General features: G+C 33.2%; 2 protein-coding genes and 1 pseudogene across 3 annotated transcripts; 2 read left to right on the forward strand and 1 right to left on the reverse strand.

Annotated features, from left to right (window-relative positions):
• Positions 1 to 555: 555 nt before the first annotated feature.
• LOC111374365 (DNA mismatch repair protein MLH1-like) lies at positions 556 to 7,411 on the forward strand. Of its 2 annotated transcripts, none has more exons than XM_022997024.1 (4): positions 556 to 833; positions 2,636 to 2,801; positions 3,647 to 5,216; positions 7,086 to 7,411. In XM_022997024.1, the coding sequence occupies exons 1-3, from the start codon at positions 748 to 750 to the stop codon at positions 3,872 to 3,874; spliced, it is 480 nt and encodes a 159-aa protein (XP_022852792.1). In that variant the 5' UTR covers positions 556 to 747; the 3' UTR covers positions 3,875 to 5,216; positions 7,086 to 7,411. The 2 variants fall into 2 exon arrangements, with proteins under 2 accessions (XP_022852792.1, XP_022852791.1); XM_022997023.1 differs by lacking the exon at positions 7,086 to 7,411 and adding an exon at positions 5,525 to 5,933.
• Positions 7,153 to 18,221, reverse strand: LOC111374343 (annotated as a pseudogene).
• A 1,091-nt stretch (positions 18,222 to 19,312) lies between these two features.
• Positions 19,313 to 22,382, forward strand: LOC111374344 (immune-associated nucleotide-binding protein 9-like). The gene is made up of 5 exons (XM_022996998.1): positions 19,313 to 19,421; positions 20,536 to 20,785; positions 21,074 to 21,596; positions 21,692 to 21,698; positions 22,015 to 22,382. The coding sequence occupies exons 2-5, from the start codon at positions 20,554 to 20,556 to the stop codon at positions 22,225 to 22,227; spliced, it is 975 nt and encodes a 324-aa protein (XP_022852766.1). The 5' UTR covers positions 19,313 to 19,421; positions 20,536 to 20,553; the 3' UTR covers positions 22,228 to 22,382.
• The last annotated feature ends 359 nt before the right edge of the window (positions 22,383 to 22,741 follow it).

Here is a 22,741-nt window from a genome sequence, read left to right on the forward strand (position 1 = left end):
TTAGGGCTTCTAAATCTTTGGACGTGATTTACTTTGTTGAATCATGATTTGAATTATTGAAAATACATGTTTTTTATTTTTTATTTTTTATTTTCCATTTCATATGATTTCGAAATAATTTTAGTTTAACTTAGATATCGGGTGATGACATGTGTTATGAATCTGTTAAATTATAAGTCAATAATGATGAACATAATTTATTTTTTAAGATTATTTCAATAGGTTGATTATAATTTATATTACTAAATTTGTATTTTTTTTTAAAAAGAAAAACCTGTAAAATTTTTAAGTTAATAAAATTAATGTTTTAATTAAAAAATTTAATAACGGCTCGGTTCGATTTTGTGCGGTTTTTTAAAATCAAAACATAAACCAAATCATTTTGAAACGATTTTGTTCATTTTGACGAAAAAGAAACCACGGGTCCAAGTGGATCCGAACCAACGATTTCAAGTCAACGATTTCGATTCGATTTACGATTTTGTGGTTTTTTGGTGCAGCCCTACTATATACTAAGATGTGAATAAAGTTTTTTATACTGATTCATATATAAATTTTTCCGGTGTGCTTACTCTCTGTCTCGTGGATACAGAAATTGAACGGCCCACAGACACAGCCCAAATGGAGATCGAAGAGCCCATACCGATGATCCACCGCCTCGAGCAGGCTGTGGTAAACAGAATCGCCGCCGGTGAGGTCGTTTAACGGCCAGTATCGCCGTCAAAGAGCTGGTCGAGAGCAGCCTCGATGCTGACTCCACCTCCATCTCCGTCATCGTTAAGGACGGTGGCGTCAAGCTCATCCAAGTCTCCGATGACGGCCACTGCATCCCCGTATTAATTTCCCCCCTTTTTCCATCGTTACATGCTATTATATCGCACATTTCAATAAATGCACAATAACGTACACGTGTCTGTCCGTGAGTGCATACTCCTTTTGTCGTCGATGAATACAGTAAAGTTAGGAAAAAGGACGAAACTCTGATATTAGAATGTTTGGTTATGGTTAAAATTACATTTTTAGAACTCACGTTCTAGAAATTCAAGTTTTGTTGGTAAAACATTATACTGAAAATAATGTTTAGCAAACTTACAAGTAAATTTCTTTACTTTTATACATAACCAAACACCCTGGTGATATAGGATTTTATAGTCTAAATTTGATGTAAGATGAAAATTACAATCTTTACATTTGTGCGCACACGGACAAAGGAGCATTTGAAGCCGGTTAACTTTGTTTGTCATCTTTGAATTGTAGTCATGAAAACATGTTTGGACGGCTAATCAAAATAGGGTCAGAAGAAAGTATCATGAAATCAATGAATTATGTAAGGACATATGTATAAGTAAAACTATGACGGGAATGCAAGGGGAAAAAGAAAAAAAAGAGAGAGAATGGATATATAAAAGCAATGCACATGATAACCCCTATTTGTCATGACACAACTATGTGAGTTTCTTGAATAAATACTTAAGGATACAAGTATTAGGAGTTTATTGCTACGCTTATATTTTCTTATGAGGGGAAATATGTTAGTCTATATAAATAATGAATGTCAAATCTATCTCTCTCACAAGACAGCCAACTGGACGTATGCTTGTTAGTAGTGCAAGGTCTTTTTAAAAATATGAATGCACCCATAATGCCCAAATAAGCAGTTGATAAAGAGATTTTTATTTTTTTATTTTTGGCTGTCATTATTTATAATTTTTATATGGCTTGACTTGTATGAATTGTGGGAAAAACTTTCTTCACTGGATTCATGTGACATCAATTTACATCACATGTAATTTTCGTGATTTATAATTCCAGAACGAATTTATAAAATTTGGAAATCGATGTGAGAGAAGTATTCATTAAATGGGAGATGTCAAAATATCTTGAGCTACATTTATATTTAATTATATTTTGGGAATTTTGTGGATGTTGCTGACCGTAACTCTCCCATACTTCTCATTTATGCATAATGATTTTATTGATTTGAACTTATTTTTCTACTGTTTTCGTTGTGCTTGATGATTTTCCAACATTATGCGAAAGGCATACAACATCAAAGTTGAGTAAATTTGAGGACTTACAGTCCATTAAGTCAATGGGGTTTAGAGGGGAGGCCTTGGCAATTTAGGATAAATGGAAAAGTAGAACTTGTTCAGAAGATAACATAATGATTGGTGACTGTTATCGAAGGGGCAAAAAAAGGGCCAGTTTTGTTGTCAGTTAATGGAACCTTCAGCAGTACTAAATTTTTTGCTTGCTTGTATATGAGTGTTAAAACTAAATATTAAGTAAACTAATATCGTTGCTTATGTAATGGATTTTATGATGGGGATGGATGTTCAAGTTGTTAGTAACTTGCAGGTCCGAAAGTGGAAAATGAAAAACAGGTTACTGAAATCCTGTACGCAATTCCACCTGCTTTTTAAAATTTATAGCCAATTTCTGACATCTGCTAGCAGCACTGAATTAACTGAAAATGATATTCACTACCTGCATTCTTCAAAGTTTGACTTACTAAACTTGTATAACATATGGGTCTTTCTTATGCGGTCTTGATCCACTGTCATGATTTTACATAATCTATACTTTGTTTGACACAATAATCCTAGTGTTTCGTTTGTTTGCAATGTTCTGACAGCAAAGAGCTTATGTACCAGCAAGTTTTGCGGTGCTTTGTGCATTTTAATGCAATCCAAATGAGTGACCCTGCTCCATTGCGAGAATTAATAATGCTGGCACTGAAAGAGGAAGATTTGGATCTAGAAACCAATGAAAATGAGGGCCTAAAGGAAAGGATTGCCGAAGTAACTCATCTTAGACTTAGCACTAACTATTAATTCTGTAAAATATAAGGACTGTGTTGCAGCTTTGCATAAGATTGAATTAGTTTTTTATGTTTTGATTTTAATTTTTGCACTGCATTTCTTTGCTGGGTTTTATCAAAGTTTCTCTCTTCACATTATTGCTAGTACTAGTAGCCACAGAAGTTTGTCATTTCAGACTTCAAGCAGACTATAACTTTAGGACTAGTTTTTTCGTTATTGATTTTCAACATTTATAGTTTTTGGCACACCTGTATTTAATTCCATCACATTTGCACATCCCCAATATCCCATCTACTACTTCCGTTGCAACATAAACCAATCCTATTTACCATTGGCACCCTTAACTATTGCCGTATTACTTTTGTACCACTATCACACCTCTTGTTATACCATATCAAGGCTGTCGTTTTGGGATTAAAAAAAAAAGAAATTTCATTTTATATCTCGTTCTAAAGTATTTATTGGATAGATGATTTCCGTAGATAGTTGTTTATAATCTATTCCAGAAGACGCAAGTGTTCCTAATCTTGCCACTAAGCCTTAATAGGTTAACCGGTAATGTATGCACTTGATTGGAAGATTATTTTAAACTAAGGATCTAATGAGGTATTGATCCAATTGTTAGCTCTAAGCTTCATTATTTGAATCACTACAATAAATGTAGATAATTTGCTCTTGAATTCCTTAGGTTACATCTCCTAGTCAAATTAAAGAATCAGTCCAATTAAGTATTAGGAAGTGTGTTGATGGAATCTGAGTATGACTTATAAGTTTGCTTGATTATGCTCATTATTGTACTTCTAATATTTTCATTTCTTTGCTAGATGAATAAAGAACTTCTCAAGCAGAAGACTGAGATGCTGGAGGAGTATTTTGGCATTTGTATTGAACCCAGTGGTAATTTGTCGAAGATTCCTGTAATACTTGATCAGTACATGCCAAACATGGACCATTTTCCAGAGTTTGTTCTTTGTTTGGGTGATGATGTTAGTGTCATGCCGTTCATTTCCTTTGCACTCTTTTATTTACATAACAATTTATCTACATCCTGATGTTTAAGGCACATGAATCAGTTTTGGATACCTTAACAGGATATGGACGTACTGAAGTTAATTACTACAGGCCAAATTTTTTTAGTTACCACATAAGAATAATTTATCCATTGATTAGGTTTCTGTGTTACCATTATGATTATACGATGGATACCATTCTAAAGTGGTGTACCACTTCGGTGCTTCTCTTTCTTGCTCTCGGTCTATTATGCAGTGTTATGAGGTCTAGAATGAATTACTAGTTTGATGTTAAAAATGTTTTATCCTCCAGAACAAATATACCTTAGTAAACTTGGGGCATTTGCCTCCTCTCCCTGAGTTTCTTAATGCCATTAGAGTAATTCAAAGGAAGTTCGGTTTTCTTAATTCTTCCATTCTTACATTTACTGACCTCAAAGAAATAAACAACGTCGACATAATTGCACACAGCATACGATTCCCCTCTTACTTAAAATCCTTGATCCGCCCTTACTGACAACAATCTGGTTGTGCCTTCACCGCAATCAGGAAGCTTCCTGATCCATCATCCCATTTGTGATTATTCTTATGACTTTTGCCTGATTAAATTCTTAAGTGGTGGAATATTTGATTATGAGGCCCAGAAATATGAACTGTGTATTTTCTTTTTCAACCTTTATTCTAAAACAGAAACAAATGTCAATTTCGTTTGGTTATGTTTTATTTTGTCTTATTGAATTTGTCGGGGGAATCTTTTAGAATGGAGTTATATTAACACGATGCTTTCTGCCAATAGTTTGTGTTGCTTCAGCTGTCTTTTAGTATTGAGAACTACTTTGTTATTATGATCTAAAGAAATTCTCTGCTCAATAGTTTTGAGAACTGTTTTACGCAACTTCTATACATGTTTGAAGAGTATTCACTGATGGAATAACTTGTCCAAATCGGCGTGCTTAATAACAATTCTAGCTGCATAATGAGATAAAGATGCATGATAGTCCTGTGGTTTTTGGAATTTGCTGACTATCCCTCCGCACTCTGCAGTAGTAAAATACATCTTGCTTTAGAGTTCATAATTTTGATTGATCGCATGCCACTGCATGGTGCTTAATTCATGTTGAAGTTTTGAATATTAGCACGAGCCAAACCATATTGTTGATAGTTACATATACTCCTATAATTCATCACAAGCTAAATTTTACCTATTTTTCTATGTTGATTGGGAGGATGAGAAGAATTGTTTTCAAACAATTGCTGCTGCCATTGGGAACTTCTATGCCATGAATCCTCCTTCGTTGCCTAATCCATCAAGTAATGGCTTGCAGTGTTAAAAGAGGATGGTGCTTTCTCGCAGTCCTGGAGGAGGAAATTTCAGAAACTGCTGGTATGACTCCTTTGTCAAAAAATCATTTTGTGAGCAGGACCACCAAAGGCTGAACCTTACAAATGTCATATAGTTTATTATATTGTTCTTTTTCCTATTGCCGAAAGAATTTATTTTGTTGGACCTAGGTAAATGATGCCAAAGAGATCTAACATGAAAACTTGGTGAAACTTTTTGACTAATGATTAGCATTATAACAAACCTAACATATTATAAATGAGAACAAACTTCATAGACCAATAATCCCATCCAAAGTTTTACTTCTAAAGACTTCCAAGTTAAGACACCATCATTTGCCTCCTATACAGTTCTTTTCATGCTCACTCCGGAAGCGGAACTTCAAGCGAACAAGGATTGCCACTTAATAGAGTTTTCCCAGTCCACCAACTTTCCATTCCTTGGAAGCTTCTGAACTGTTGATGGCATGCTTGGGATCATCAATTTGATCTCTATGCTTCCTGTATAGCAAACTTTGTAGCTCCTTATGTGAGAAAGTTGTTTATGTAAGAATACATTTTGTACCTGTAATGGGCTTAAAAAAGAAATGGAAAGGAGTTGAAATTTATAACATCGTCCCCTCTATTTGCTTCAAGAAGAACTGTTAGTTTCTTACAGGATGAAAATGTTGAGGTTGAGATCTGTATCAGGCAATCTATGACCAACAAGACCGATGTAAATTAGTTTCTTACCTAATTATTTGGCAACTTTGACTTTCTACTTTGTTTTGGCTAGAGATAGATGCAATATCAAAATTTAAGTCTGTCTGATTTTCTGGGATTTAGGTTGATTGTCGGCGTTTATTATTATTATTTTTTACAGTGGTTTGTGACCTTAAAATTTCATAGTCTATGACCTCAACGATTTGGTTTGTGACCTTAAAATTTGATGATCCGTGACCTCAACGATTTGGTCTGTAATCTTAAAATTTGATGATTTGTAACTAAAAAATAATTTGTGACTTACAAAATTTTTGATTTGTAATCTCGAAATAATCTGTAACAAATTAATTTGATGATATGTGACCAGTAAATAAATTTGTGGCCATTAATCGTGTAACTGTAACTTTATTATATTTAATTAATAAATATTTTCAATTAATTATACAGATACCTGAATTTTGAATTTTTAAATTTTGTACCTGATTTGTGAATTGGTGTAAACAATACACATGAATTATGAATTTTTTCCTATTTTGTTTCCATCCATGAAACTGTATCTCAAGCCTCCAACCTCAATGGCTACAAATGGAACATTTGTCCAGGTAATAAAATTTCAGGATTAAATTGTTACTTTTGGTGCAGTAGGTTCTTTGCCAACACCTAATAAACATTTAAAAAGTCTTCATTGTATACCAGTTTGGTACTATTCTACCGCATTTTTCAGTTTGCTTATATTTGGTTCAGAGGGATAAGAAGTGTAAGCTGAATATTGGCAAGTGAGTTCCATTCTGCTTCCGAGAAGAAAACCATTTGTCTTGTTTGGTAAGCAAGATAGAAGAAAGGGACCAAAGATTACAATGTGCAGTAAGAAGCAAAGAAATGAACGAGAATGATGATTTCAACTTTCATTTCCCTCTCTTTCCCTTATGTTCTCGCAGAAACCTTTTAAGATTTTTTTACAACATCCTATACCTTCTTGTTCCCTGAACTTTGCTCTCCCATTTGATTCCATTGCTATGAGAAGAACATCTTCATTGCTGCATGGTTGAGTTTCTGCTTGATTCTTAAAGTGTTCTCTATCAGCTCACCTTATTTAATTGCATGCACTTCAACTGAAAATCTTTTATCAGTCCGGTTAGTGTTTGCTTTATACATTTTAATGTTTTGCACTATGATTGTATTGTAACAAGAGATTATTTTCACTTTCTAGGTTGCTTCACTGGAGAAACTTTACAAGATTTTTGAAAGATGTTAATTAGGGCAGAACCGTTCCCGGTTCATGATAGTTGCACATTACCATAAGCTGTTTGTTCTGATTGCGGCTCATCTTGAAACTTGCATATAAATCTATAAAGTGCTGTCTTTGTCCTAGATTATCAGTCATATGAAAGTGAAAATATTGTTCTCCAGACTAGTTTGGTTTGCTGGTTTAATTTTGCTTAATGTGCTTAAGCAACTTACTCGTGTCATTTGTCCAAATTTCTGTCACTGCTTGGAGCCTTTAGTTCGATTAGCTTTCCCTCATTAGATTCCAGAGTTGTTTTACAACTTGAAAACTAATATCAATTTTTTGAAGAATTTTGGTTCAATTTACCATAATGAAAGATAGATAATTAGACTCAGTAGTTCCAAGACAAGAGTCGATTGCTGCATTGTGAAGAGTGGTGAATTCAAACAATGTGGATGAGAACTGACTTTACAAAGCACCTAATTTCACCAGTAACATGGAAGTTTGTATATGCTATTACGGAAATAGTGGATATGAACAAAGTAACTCTCCGGCCATTCAAGAGAGTCAGAGTAAGGATGTTAAGTCGTTGGCCCCGCCCTGCTACGCCTATTGAGAAATTGGGGCTGGAACAGCGAACACGATTTCTGTGCTTGATATCGTGCAAATTTAGAAGGTAACTCTCGTGTAAGCTACACAATATTTAAAGCAAACATCTTGAAAAATATTAGAGATCAACAGTTTTAAGAAGATGGGAATATTCAAAACACTGTAACTTTGAAATTATTTCCCCCCTTCAAATTTAGTTTAAATATGACCAAATGACAGAAATTCAGATAAATGCCATCCAATGGTAAATATCTCTCTGTTTTCTCGGCCTCTTTACTCTGCTTCTGCATCCATTGAAGAAAAAAACATAGCATGTTCTTCAAACCATTCTCATCTAAAAATGAAAAGAATACGTGAATTATTCAAGCTGCTCGAGATTTTTTATTATGCCAAAATAATTTGCAAGTAGAATGCTGCAGCATTACCAAATCTTGGTATTGTATGACCCTTTGGGTGATGAATTACCAATGGCAATCATGCTACAGAGCCCAGGTTTAAATCCTGGGCTCCAATCCAGAGCTGAGGTGGAAACACTTCGGCCGTTGATCTTCTACACTTGGGGGGGCCCGCCATCAAAATCGGGGGCAGGGGTTCCTGGGTTTTTTTAGCATTTTCCTTACCAATGGTTCTACAAATGATTCCAGGAGTAATGTCCCATACGGTTTCAAGAAATCATTCTCCTGTCAGGTCGAGATTTAATACACAATACTGAACAATGAAGTAGGTAAGTTCTTAATATTCCTTTGGGGTGAGGTCGAGACGACCGAACTAAACATACTAGAAAGGCATAAGATAGCAGGGATCAAATCAAGGCTGGAATTGGAGCTACCTAAAAAGTGAACAGATGGACATTGAATTGGCAACGAATATGCCTTCTCAGCCATTGATGGATTCTTCAAATTTGCTCCTCCAATTATTATCAATAATTTTACCTTAGGTACATTTTGTAAGAGCCATACCCTGCAAACCAGAACCTTCTATACCGTTTGGCTACGGTGGAAGATAAAATATAAATAAATAATTCCCTACCTTTGCTTATAATCCTGGCAATGCAGCCGATAAAATCGCACCCTGAATTGTTCAAAATCGACTCCAAATTAGTTGATCTAACTCTATTACGTTCATAAAAAGTACGTTAAATATACCTGATGTAGGTTCTCAAGAGGTTAAACGAAAACGAATTATCGCAAGATTCGCAGAAAAATAAAAATTGAACACGAAGGATTTTTTCGCAACAAAGGCCCCGATGTTCAGCCTTACGGTCTATTCACCACGTTGAGCATCTACTAAGTAGATTTAACTTTAAATCCACTAGAAAATTACTCAAGAATGTTACAAATGTACGAAGAAATACAAAGTTTCTTCACAGTTCTGATCTCGCCTCACAAGCAACTATCACAACACCACTACAAACTCGCACGAAGCAGTATCACAAAGTTATACATCAAGTGTAGTATCAAAATCACTTAGATTTACAGAAAAGATTTTCACTCAGAGATATCGGTGATGTGAGAGAAAAGAGAAACCCTATAATACACTCAGAAAACCAGAATGGATCTCTCTCGAAGAAAATGAGGCGTCCAAGAGTTCTTTAATCAGGTAAGGCAAACAGTTGTTGATCAACGGCGAGAAGATGGCCAGATGTATGACCAGATCTTATCTTCAAGAAAGGCAAAAGTCGCACTTCAAGGGAACACGTTTCTCTTAATAAATGGACCAAGACCCATTACAACAAACCCGGCCCAAAGAACTTCAAGTGGCGAAGAATGTGAGGCATTTTTATTTGGGATCAACAATCTCCACCTTGCCGAGCAATTCTTGGCAATTTCTAGTGGCTAGATAACTACTTGTTTCATTTGCTCTTATTCTCCTGTAAAAAACAAAAAAATAGAAATTAGTATCCAAAAGAAAATTTCAGTTAGAATCTTCTAAACATAATACCCGTCAAACAGTTTTTGAACTTGTTTAAGGGCAGAACTTTAGTTTTCAAATAAGAGGGATTATATTTAGTTGAACTTGCTCAACCATGTTCCTAACAAAATGAAATTTAACATCAACATGTTTTGTGTGATTATGATACATTGGATTCTTGCTAAGATGAATGACATTTTGATTATCAGTATAAATTTTGACAGAGTTATTTATAAAACCAATTTCATTCAAAAGACCTCTTAACCAAAGACTTTCTTTAACAGTATCACAGGCAGCTATATATCCTGCCTCTGTTGATGATAAGGCTACTAGCTTTTGTAATTGTGATTTCCAACTAATGCAACTGTCACACAAAATGAAAACATAAGAAGAAGTTGATCTCCTTTTATCTAAATTATCAGTAAAGTCTGAATCAGTATAACCCTTTAAAATTATGCCATCATCACATCTTTTAAACAATAGGCCTAAATTAGATGTTCATTTTAGATATTTCAATATACATTTCATAGCAAGCCAATGTAATTCACCAGGATTAGATGTAAATCGACTTAATATGCTTATACCATGTGCTAAATCTAGTCTAGTGGATACCATGAGATACATAACAGATCCTACAGTGTTAGCATAAGGAATTCTTTCCATCCTTTTAAATTCTTCATCAGTCTTTGGTGATTGTTCAGTGGACAATTTAAAATGGTTGGAAAGTGGTAAAGAAACAGATTTGCAATCAAGCATGGAGAACTTTTCAAGTATCTTATGCACATAAGCAGATTGTTTTAGGATTAGTGTGCAATATTTTCTATTTCTTTCTATTTCCATCCCAAGAATTCTCTTAGCTTGTCCTAAATCTTTCATCTCAAATTCAGATTTTAACTTTTCTTTAATAACATCAATTTCAGATTTGTTAAGGCATGCAAGTAACATATCATCTATATAAAAGTAGATAAACAGATTTAGGTCCACCCGACCCTTTGAAAAAGAAACAAGAATCATAACTGCTCCTAATAAAGCCCAAGGTCTAAATATAAGAGTTAAACCTTTTATACCATTGTCTAGGGGCCTGTTTTAGGTCATAGAGAGATTTCTCTAACAACATACCTTTTCCACGGTTGATTTTACCTCATAACCTTTTTGTTGACTCATATAAATAGTCTCCTCAAGGTTTCCATTTAAAAAGGCTGTTTTTACATCCAACTGATCAAGGTCCCAGTTGAAATGTGTAGTTAAGGCAAGAAGGATTCTTATAGAAGTGTATTTAGCAAGGATCTCCTTCTTTTATCTTAAAAATTCACTTACAGTCAACAACCTTTTGATTTTTAGGTTTGTTGACAAGGATCCAAGTTTTATTTTTGATTAAGGAGTCCATTTTTTCATTCATAGCATCTTTCCATAACTTGAAATCAGAACAGGTTACAACTTCTTCAAAGGTGGCAGGTTCTGAATTTAGAGAATTTAGAACAGAAAATAGGGTAACAAATTCATCATTATTATATCTTGTGGATGGAATCCTATTTCTTCTGTCTCTATCTCTTGTTAGCTGGTAATCAGTGAGAGAAGAATCATTAGATTCAGTCTCAAATTCAGGTTCACTCAGATCCTGAGTAGTATCAGACTGGGAAGTCTCCACCTCAATAAAATCATTTTGATCATTAGGATTATTTTCTGGATCTTCAAGAATAGTTTCTTTAACAGGTATAGATCCAGCAGGTTCAGTATCAGATTGTATTTTGCAAGGAAACTCATTCTCATTAAAGATAACATTTCTACTAATGATCACTTTAAAACCATTTTGACTCTTAACCCAAAGCCAGTACCCTTTAGTTTCTTCCCCGTATCCTAAGAAAATACATTTTTGAGATATTGGTTCAAGTTTACCTTTATTTTGATGAGAGTATATAGCACAGCCAAAACTTTAAGACTACTATAATCAGGCGAAGTATTTGACCACAGTGTTTCAGGGATTTGGAAGTCAATGGCACTAGAAGGACTTCTATTTATCAAAAAGGTTGCAGTTTTTAGAGCTTCTCCCCAAAAGAATTTTGGAAGCCCTGAACTGTGTAGCATACATCTGACCTTTTCTAATAGGGTCCTATTCATTCTTTCAGTTATCCCATTCTACTGAGGGGTGTATGTCACAATTCTATGCCTTAGTATTTTAGATTCTTTACAAAAGGAATCAAATTCCAAATTACAAAACTCAAGGCCATTGTCAGTCCTTAGTGCTTTGATCATATTGGTTTGGTTTTCAATCATAATTTTCCATTGTTTAAAATTTTGGAAAGTTTCAAATTTTTGTTTTAATAAAAAGGTCCATACTTTTCTTGAAAAATCATCCACTATGAGTAAATAAAATTTGAATCCACTAAGGGTGTTAATGGATGCTGGACCCCACAGGTCAGCATGAAGATAGTCCAAAATAGAGGTGGATTTATGAGTTCCAGATTGAAAAGGTCGTTTCTTTGTTTACCAATTACACAGTCTTCACAAAAACTCAATTTATTGGTTTGGTTTTCAATCATAATTTTCCATTGTTTAAAATTTTGGAAAGTTTCAAATTTTTGTTTTAATAAAAAGGTCCATACTTTTCTTGAAAAATCATCCACTATGAGTAAATAAAATTTGAATCCACTAAGGGTGTTAATGGATGCTGGACCCCACAGGTCAGCATGAAGATAGTCCAAAATAGAGGTGGATTTATGAGTTCCAGATTGAAAAGGTCGTTTCTTTGTTTACCAATTACACAGTCTTCACAAAAACTCAATTTTTCAATGTTATCTTTTCCAAAAAATCCAAATTTATTTAGAATAGTTAATCCCTTATCAGATATGTGGCCAAGCCTTCTATGCCAGATTAAATACTTATCACATTGTGAATCAATAGCAGCAGAGTTGTAGCCTACCAGAGGTTTAGCTTGCAGAGTGTAGATTCCATTTATCTTAGGAACAGAGACAACTTCTCTAACATCAGATATCAGCTTGATAGAGCTTTTATGGATTCTTATTTCATAGTTTTCATCTAACTCTCCCAAAGCAATTAGATTTCTTTTTAGTTCAGGTACATACCTCACTTTGTCTAGTTTGAGTACAAAATTATCCATCCCAAGAATTCTCTTAGCTTGTCCTAAATCTTTCATCTCAAATTCAGATTTTAACTTTTCTTTAATAACATCAATTTCAGATTTGTTAAGGCATGCAAGTAACATATCATCTATATAAAAGTAGATAAACAGATTTAGGTCCACCCGACCCTTTGAAAAAGAAACAAGAATCATAACTGCTCCTAATAAAGCCCAAGGTCTAAATATAAGAGTTAAACCTTTTATACCATTGTCTAGGGGCCTGTTTTAGGTCATAGAGAGATTTCTCTAACAACATACCTTTTCCACGGTTGATTTTACCTCATAACCTTTTTGTTGACTCATATAAATAGTCTCCTCAAGGTTTCCATTTAAGAAGACTGTTTTTACATCCAGTTGATCAAGCTTCTAATTAAAATGAGCAGTTAAGGCGAGAAGAATTCTTATAGAAGTATATTTTGCAACAAGGAAAAAGATTTCATTATAATCTATTCCTTCCTTTTGAGTGTACCCCTTTGCAACAAGTCTTGTTTTGTATCTTTTATTTTCAATAGTAGGATCTGTAAGTATTATGCCCTAGGTCCAATCAACTTTGGACATAAATACTTTTATATATAATTAATGCAATTAAATGGCAGATCTATTATTTAATTAATAGACAATTAAATAAATAATAGAGTCCGTAGATTCAAATATTTGTAATTTGTTAATCACAAGGAGTTGTGATTGTGAGATACAAATTACATCTGATTGAATCTTAAATCATCCGTGGTCGTAAGTAATAACGAGATACGGATATCGTTATTACGGATAGACCATCACGTGTGTCATTTCTTACTTGTGAAGTAAGTAGCTGATCTCACAAACTAAAGTGTGGTGACACTTAAATGAACACGTGGATGTTTGTTATAGAACAAAATATTGGAGACCCGTCGAGAGATTCCACATGGATAACTATCTGAGTGTCGGTGGTTAATCTCTAACGTTCGGTAGTGAAATTGGTCCTTTGACTTGAGGTCGTCATTTTGTTTACCAATTACACAGTCTTCACAAAAACTCAATTTATTGGTTTGGTTTTCAATCATAATTTTCCATTGTTTAAAATTTTGGAAAGTTTCAAATTTTTGTTTTAATAAAAAGGTCCATACTTTTCTTGAAAAATCATCCACTATGAGTAAATAAAATTTGAATCCACTAAGGGTGTTAATGGATGCTGGACCCCACAGGTCAGCATGAAGATAGTCCAAAATAGAGGTGGATTTATGAGTTCCAGATTGAAAAGGTCGTTTCTTTGTTTACCAATTACACAGTCTTCACAAAAACTCAATTTATTGGTTTGGTTTTCAATCATAATTTTCCATTGTTTAAAATTTTGGAAAGTTTCAAATTTTTGTTTTAATAAAAAGGTCCATACTTTTCTTGAAAAATCATCCACTATGAGTAAATAAAATTTGAATCCACTAAGGGTGTTAATGGATACTGGACCCCACAGGTCAGCATGAAGATAGTCCAAAATAGAGGTGGATTTATGAGTTCCAGATTGAAAAGGTCGTTTCTTTGTTTACCAATTACACAGTCTTCACAAAAACTCAATTTTTCAATGTTATCTTTTCCAAAAAATCCAAATTTATTTAGAATAGTTAATCCCTTATCAGATATGTGGCCAAGCCTTCTATGCCAGATTAAATACTTATCACATTGTGAATCAATAGCAGCAGAGTTGTAGCCTACCAGAGGTTTAGCTTGCAGAGTGTAGATTCCATTTATCTTAGGAACAGAGACAACTTCTCTAACATCAGATATCAGCTTGATAGAGCTTTTATGGATTCTTATTTCATAGTTTTCATCTAACTCTCCCAAAGCAATTAGATTTCTTTTTAGTTCAGGTACATACCTCACTTTGTCTAGTTTGAGTACAAAATTATTTTCCATCAGGAGATCCACCTTTCCTATCCCTTTTATCTGACAACTCATGTCATTTCCCATCTGTGCTTGCCCTCCATTCAGATCAAATAAATCAGAAACCAATCTTTAATGGGGCACATATGAAAGGTGCACCCAGAATCTAAAACCCATCCATTTGGGAAACCTATTGATGGTATTAACAAGGACAACCCCCTGTATATTTGGTTCTCCCTTGCAGACAATAGCTGTAGAACCATTAAAATTCTGTTTTTCTTTTGTATCAGATAATTTCTTAAAACAGTTTTTGATCAGGTGTCCTGTTTTACCACAATAGTAGCATTTTCTGATTTGATTTTTGGATTTTACTTGATTTCTATTTTTGTCTCTGAATTTTGAATTTTGGGGTTTACCTCTTTTATGGGAATTGAAGTTACACATAGCATTCTTCTTATTTTGATTTTGTTTTTCTTTTATGTGTAAGTCTTTACCATATCTAGAATCCTTTGACTCAACTTTCAGTTCAAGTTCCCTATTGCTTAGGGAAGAGATTATTATGTCAACTGTAAGATCTTGCCCCCCATATTCCAAGGCATTTCTTATCTCCCTATATCTGTCACTTAAAGAGTTCATAAGGCCGACAACTTGTTGATCTTCAGAGAGATTTTCATCACAATTTTCTAGATCCTGAACTAATTTAACATATTTATCAATGTTTTTCTTCTAGTCCTAAGGATGTATCAAATCTGAAGTTGTAAAACTGCCTTAGAAGATAGCATTTATTTGGAGTGGATTTAGTTAAGTAAAGAGATTCCAGCTTATCCCACAAGGCTTGTACAGAGGTAGTTTCACTGGCTTTTTTAATTACACTATCAGATAGATGAAGGAAAATAGAGCTCCAGGCAATATCATCTAATTCTTGTCTCCTATATGCACTAGTTTCAGTGGGATAAGTGTTATCAATAGCATGTGCGCATCTCTATTGTAACAACAGAGCCCTCGTTTTTTGACTCCATAAACTAAAGTCACCATTTCCCTTCCATACATCAATCTCAATTTTGTGTGCAGTGGACATGATGATAAATGTAATGACAGAATCACAGATATTGTAATTAAATGTACAATTATCAATTCTTGAAAAGGTTTAAGGGGTGATAATCCTTTGTTCCAATACTCCCTCAGATTTCTAGGTTCTCAAATGAGACCTTGGACAAAGGAAAGCACTGGAGGGTGACTTACCTTAATAACCAATTTCAAAGATTGACACAAGTAATCAACAATAATAAGGGGGGGGGTTCAGAGTAAGCCGGAGACAATGCTAGAATTTAGTATAAGCACAGACAACTCACTGTTGATAATGACTCAGTGGGAACTCAGTAAGAATCGGAACGAGTTAACTCAACTCACCAAGGACTCGAAGTGAGTCAAGAATATCACCGTGACTCGACAGTGAGTTTAAAATTTTAACTCACCAAAACTCGGCACAAATAGCAGATTACAGAGTTAAAAAACGAATCAGAAAAATTGATTTTAAAAACCCTACAACTCGATGAGTATCATAATATCTTACAGATCAACCCAGAAGAGTATTCAAGATTTCAAGGGATCTAATCAAAAAGTTGAATCGAGGTGAGATATACCATCAAATTTTCAGAGAAACATAATTTTTCACTCAGAAAAACTTTTAATCTCAAAGATCTACGAATAAAAAATGGTTTGAAAAAAAAACTTAGGTTTTTTTTTTTTTTTAAAAAAAAATCAAAACTGTATCCAAATCCTCCAGAGAAGATGCTCTGATACCACCTATAGGTTCTCAAGAGGTTAAACGAAAACAAATTATCGCAAGATTCACAGAAAAATAAAGTTGCAAAAAAATAAAAATTGAACACGAAGGATTTTTTCACCATAAAGGCCCGGATGTTCAGCCTTACATCTTACTCACCACGTTGAGCATCTACTAAGTAGATTTAGCTTTAGATCCACTAGGAAATTACCCAAGAATGTTACAAATGTACGAAGAAACACAAAGTTTCTTCAAGTTTTGATCTCGCCTCACAAACAATTATCACAACACCACCATAAACTCGCAAGAAGCAGTATCACAAAGTTATACATTAAGTGTAGTATCAAAATCACTCAGATTTACAGAAAAGATATTCACTCAGAGATATCGTTGATGTGAGAGAAAAGAGAAATCCCAGAATACACTCAAAAAACCAGAATAGATCTCTCTCGAAGAAAATAAGGCGTCCAAGAGTTCTTTAATCATGTAAGGGAAACAGTCGTTGATCAACGGTGAAGAGATGGCCAGATGTATGGCTAGATCTTATCTTCAAGAAAGGAAGAGGTCGCACTTCAAAGGAACATGTCTCTCTTAATAAATGGACCAAGACCCATTACAATGAACCCGGCCAAAAGAACTTCAAGTGGCCAAGAATGTGAGGCATATTTATTTGGGCTCAACACCTGAGAGAAGCCAAGGAGGCCATCAAATGGACCATGTTTTATCATGCAATCTTCGACATAAGCAAGACATTCATCAAAGTTCTCATACTCTTTAAATTCCTGGAAAAATAATTAAATTAAACAAAGTTTATTAAAATTAATGCCAAAATATAAAAAGAAATAAACCTTGTTGAACTGGAACCACTCATAATATGGAGGATCAAAAATTCCTTCGACATCCGATTTGCCTCGACATGGAAAAGAAGCGTTGACAAAAACCAAATCCAATTTGTCGAGAACAGATTCCAGCCACTTTCCGGTGACTTGTTTGTTGAAAATCTTGGCGCTAGTTCGGAATCCGTGAAGACACAAGAATCTGAGTTTGTTAGTTCCTTCACTTCCCAGGTGTCCTGTATATTATACAATTGAAAGGACTCAGACAAGCAATTTTCACGTGTTGACAAAAACATGTATAACACGTGGCATGGCTGCGTGCAATTTACCACAAATTAGAACTTCAAGTAGAATTAAGAATCGATATGATCCAATCAGTCCTTTTTCTTTTAAATATTTCTTTTTAACATCACAATTAACACATTTTAAAGCAACGTAGTCTGCATCAATAATTATGATTTTTTTTTTTAAGATTTTGTAAAATTATTTTTGTAATATATATGATTTTCCCACTTTTAAATGATTAAGGAACTCATAGTAAAAAAATTACAGTGTTTATGTCAATAAAAACATTTTTAAAAGAATAAAAAATATATGTCACCTCAAATTAAATAAAGAATATCAAAATAACAAAAAAATATTATAACATTTCGCCGAAAAAAAGAAGAGAAATCTCTATTATTCAATATTATCAATATGTCTAGAAGCTTATTAATTTAAAGACTTGTTAGCACAAAACATTCACACATTTCAATGTTATTATGCGAAACGTCTTAACTTTTTTTTCCTTTTTTTTTTGGTATTTTCACTCTTATTTTCACACTATTATTGTGAAAACGGTCATTTTCTTAATAAAAAAAATGTAAAGGGTAATTAGCATAAAACGACTATCCCTTTCACTTTTAATGTGTAAAACGTCATTATCTTTCATTTTTGGTATTTTCACCCCTACTTCTACCTTTTATTGCAAAAAATGTCATTTTCTCAAATAAAAAAAATGTAAAATATCAAATATACCCTCATAATTAATTAAAACAAAAAAGAAAAGAAAAGAAAAATTAAAAAATTAATTGTAATTATACTCCCAAACTTTTTAAAAAACTGTAAGTACGTCTAAATAATATATTAAAAGAGTAATTAGCACAAAAGGTACATAGCTTTCCAAATTATTGTGCAAAACGTTCATAACTTTCTTTTTTTGGCATTTTTACTCTTACTTTCATATTACATTGCGAAAAATTATTATTTTCATCAATTTTTAATTAAAAGCTGTAAAATGATAAATATACTCTCATATTTAAATAAAAAATAAAAAAACAAATTACAACTATTTCTCCAAATTTTTCAAAAAAATATAATTAAAAAATTAATAAAGGAAAGCGATTTTTATTTCTTTTTTAATTATTTATTTAAAATTTATTTATACTTTTTTGAAATTTTTGAGAGTATAGTTTCAATTTGTTTTTTATTTTTATTTTCTTTATTTTTGTTTTATATAAACAGGAGAGTGTATTCGTCATTTTATATATTTTAATTGAGAAAACGGATGAAAATGATGATTTTTGCAATGAAATGTAAAATAAGGGTGAAAATGCCAAAAAAATAAAATAAAGGATAGTGACGTATTGTGCTAATTATCCTTTTAATAATTTATTTGGGCTCGTTTATATTTTTTTAAAAAGTTTGGGAGTATAACTACAATTTGTTCTTTTATTTTCTTTTTGTTTTATTTAAATATGATGATATATTTGTTATTTTATATTTTTTATTGAGAAAATGATCTTTTCCACAATAAAATGTGAAAGGGGTGAAAATATCAAAAAATAAAAGATAATGACGTTTTGTACAGTAACAATGAAAAGTAAAAACGTTTTGTGTTAATTATCGAAAAGTCAATATATAAAATTTTCGGTGCATAGTAACCTATTCTTTTTTATTAAATTTTATTATATTTTAATTACATTATTTCGATCAGAGGTGAAACCACTCACACTTTTAAAATTAAAATTTTCGAAGTAAGTCCAAAAATATCCAAAACTGATATTTATCTTCCATTTTGCAATATAATTATTCTAATTTATTTATCCAAATGCCTTAAAAAAGTCTTGCATACGAAGTCATCCCCTTTGTCTCCCACTGTTGCTTCTCCGCTGATCTGCTTTCATCCGTTTCTTCAATCGGTAAGTGTTTTTTTTTTTTTTTTTACCAGTTTTCTGCTTACCCATACGATCGCGATCTGTTGATTTGTAATAATACTATAAGAATTTAGTTTCTTTATAGTGTATGTGTATAGTGCTTGTTATGTTTGAAGTCTCTGGTTGGATTGTTCCTTTACTTAAAAAAATTAATATTTCAGTTTGTTCCTTTAATTTTTGATTTTTAGTGTTTCTGATATGTAATCTAGAACAAAAATTGATGCTCTTTCTTTTTAATTACGTTAATGTATAACATTGAGTCCATAGGAAAAGAAGCTTGTGAAACAGGGCTCAGCTTCATAATTAATTACCAATATTTCTAAAATTCTGTTAATACAGTCGTTGGACTTGGCAAAATGTGAAATTTTTGGCAGGAAAAAGAAAATTGGTGGGATAAAACTGCATGAATTGATAATATTGCAGATTTAATTGGGCACTGACAACTGTAGGATACTCTACTCGTATAGTAACTAGGAATTTATGCCTTTACTAGTTGAATGAATAATAAAAGGGCATATGTTGATGCTAAGTTTTTTGTTTAATCTTGGAGTTGCGCTCCTAGCTTCATACTTTGATTGAAAATGTTATATTCGAAATTTATATGGATAAAGGAAATAATGACATGTAGTTAGTTATATACAAGTAATAATGATGTTCAATGCAGTATAGGTGGTGTAGCGAATTTTTATTTATATTTATTTATTATTATTATTATTATTTTTTAAGGTGATTGATAATTGTGTAATGTCTGAATGTTGCTGACGTGATTATTGGTGAAAACGTGTAGGTCACTGACCATCCTAGAAGTGCACTGTTTTAGTCTTTAAGCATGTTAGTAATGTCGCTTGCACACATTTGAAAATACATTTAAAATATGCTAGGATTCGTTTCTCTTTAAATCCCTGCATCTTGTATTATTTCTTCCCATTTCTGAAAGGAGTGATGTGATGTTTCCTGCATCCATTGACTTTGCCAAACAAGGTAAATTGGTGAATCCTCTTTTCTTCTGGTGAAGATTTCCTCTGATATATTGCTTTTGTTTTAGTTTAGCAACATAAGCATGTCTTCATGAATTTGTATATCTCTGGTCTTTTGACAGAAATTTTGATTCCAAAAAATGGGTGGAAGTGCTATCAGTGATGATTGGGAGTTCACTTCACCTTCAAATGAAGTTCGTACCATAGTTTTGGTTGGACGAACTGGCAATGGAAAAAGTGCAACTGGCAATAGCATTCTTCAAAAGAAGGCATTCAAGTCTATGACTAGCTCTGCTGGTGTTACTAGTAGTTGTGAGCTGCAGACAACTGTGTTGCAAGATGGCAAGATACTGAGTGTCATTGATACTCCCGGTATTTGATACTGATATCATAAACTACTAGTCATAGTTATATGTAAAGGATATTTTATAAGGGCTTTCTTTTTGATAAATCTCAATTTGAAAGTAAAGAAAAACAAGGTCCTGGACGTCAATGTAGAAGGAAGAAGACTTTTGAAATGCAATTGAAATAAGTTTGACTTATTGGATGAAATGAAAATAATGTTCTTGAGGAAAAACGGCGAGATATAAAATTCTATGATCTATTCTCTTTATATCTGTTTTATAACATTAATAAATGTTTATCTTGACAAAAATGCAGGATTGTTTGATTTTTCTGCTGAACCAGAATTTATTGGAAAAGAAATTGTTAAATGCATCGATATGGCAAAGGATGGTATCCATGCTGTTCTTGTAGTTCTTTCTGTTAGATCTCGATTTTCAAGAGAAGAAGAAGCTGCTGTTCAGAGCTTGCGGAAATTCTTTGGTAGCAAAATTAGTGACTATATGATAGTAGTTTTCACCGGTGGAGATGACCTGGAAGAAAATGATGAAACATTGGAGGATTACTTGGGTCGTGCCTGCCCAGAGCCTTTGAAGGTAGGCCGGAATTATTGTTTATCAAGTGTGTTGTGTAATGCTCTTAACAGGTTAATAATTTTGAATTTTCTATCTAGTCAAACTCTTGTAAATAAGCTTGGTAAACAAAGCAAATTACCTAGGAACTTATTGTTCTACGAAGCTTTAGTATTGAAATGTGGGCCAATCAGTGTTAAAACAGACAAATTTAATGCCAATATAAAAGAAATTTGTATGAATTTGACTATTTTCACTCAAAGAACCTTGTGCATACCTTCAACTTGAATTTTATCTTTGCATATGCAGCTTACTATTTATCAACTTCCCTTGCTGTCTGCGTACTTGTTCTATTATCTTTCAGCTTATCGGTCTAAAATTCCGATACAATTAATCCTAAAAGTATGATTACACCTCAAGTTTCCAGCTATTGACATGAAGGAAACCCATCTGTATGACATGTAAAATGATTTTTCCCTTTGCAATGGCATATCCTTGAATCAAACAGTTCATTAATGAACTGAAAGTCAGTCAATGGAAAATAGTTTATCTTGTTTAATATGCCTCTTCACTCTGGGAACTAGCAAGACAGGATTATGTTCCATGCTACAACTATCGGGAGTGATTTATATATGACGGGTACTTATGGAACATTTGTTTTGCTTTGTATGGAAAATATTGTTTTAGGTTGAGTCGAAGCTAAAGGAGACTACTCAAAGGCTTGAACAGCAATTGGCCGAAGAGCAAGCTGCTCGTTTGAAGGCAGAAGCGAATGCACAAGCTGCTCAGGTGAAATCTGATGATGAAATACGAAAGCTGAGAGAACATCTAGAGAAAGCTCAGAGGGAGACTGAGGAGCTGCGAAAGCAAGCTGTCAGTGGCAAATGTTCTATTTTGTGATGACGATTGAGATTATAAGGTTCATGTATATATTATTGGGGAGAATTACATAACTTTAAAAAGTGACTTATTCCCCTGCTCGAAGTTCTTATTCAACATTTATTTGTTAACCGTGGAATTAATCATGTAGCATGACTGTTGACCATGAAAGATAACATACACGTTTTATAACACAAAGTACATTTAGGGGGCGTTTCTTTCTCATTTTTGTAAAAATGAGAATGAAAAATATAGTCGTTATGGGTTCCACACAAGAGATAGAAATTCAAATTTGGTGACTTGATATGATGGATAACGATCATATTTTTAATTTTAATGGAGAAGGAATGGGAAACAAACAGAGGTTTAAAATAATCCATATTCCTACATCTCAAAACGATAATATGTACCAAGTAAAAGAAAAGACGATATCAAAACAAAAATTTGCATAGAAACATGCTCCGCAAATTCATGCATGGTGCTTCAAAAAGCAAGAACAGATATTAGAAATTCTAAATTTCACTTGCACTGTCAC

This window comes from Olea europaea, unplaced genomic scaffold, assembly GCF_002742605.1.
Source record: "Olea europaea var. sylvestris unplaced genomic scaffold, O_europaea_v1 scaffold124, whole genome shotgun sequence".
Lineage (NCBI taxonomy): Eukaryota > Viridiplantae > Streptophyta > Magnoliopsida > Lamiales > Oleaceae > Olea > Olea europaea.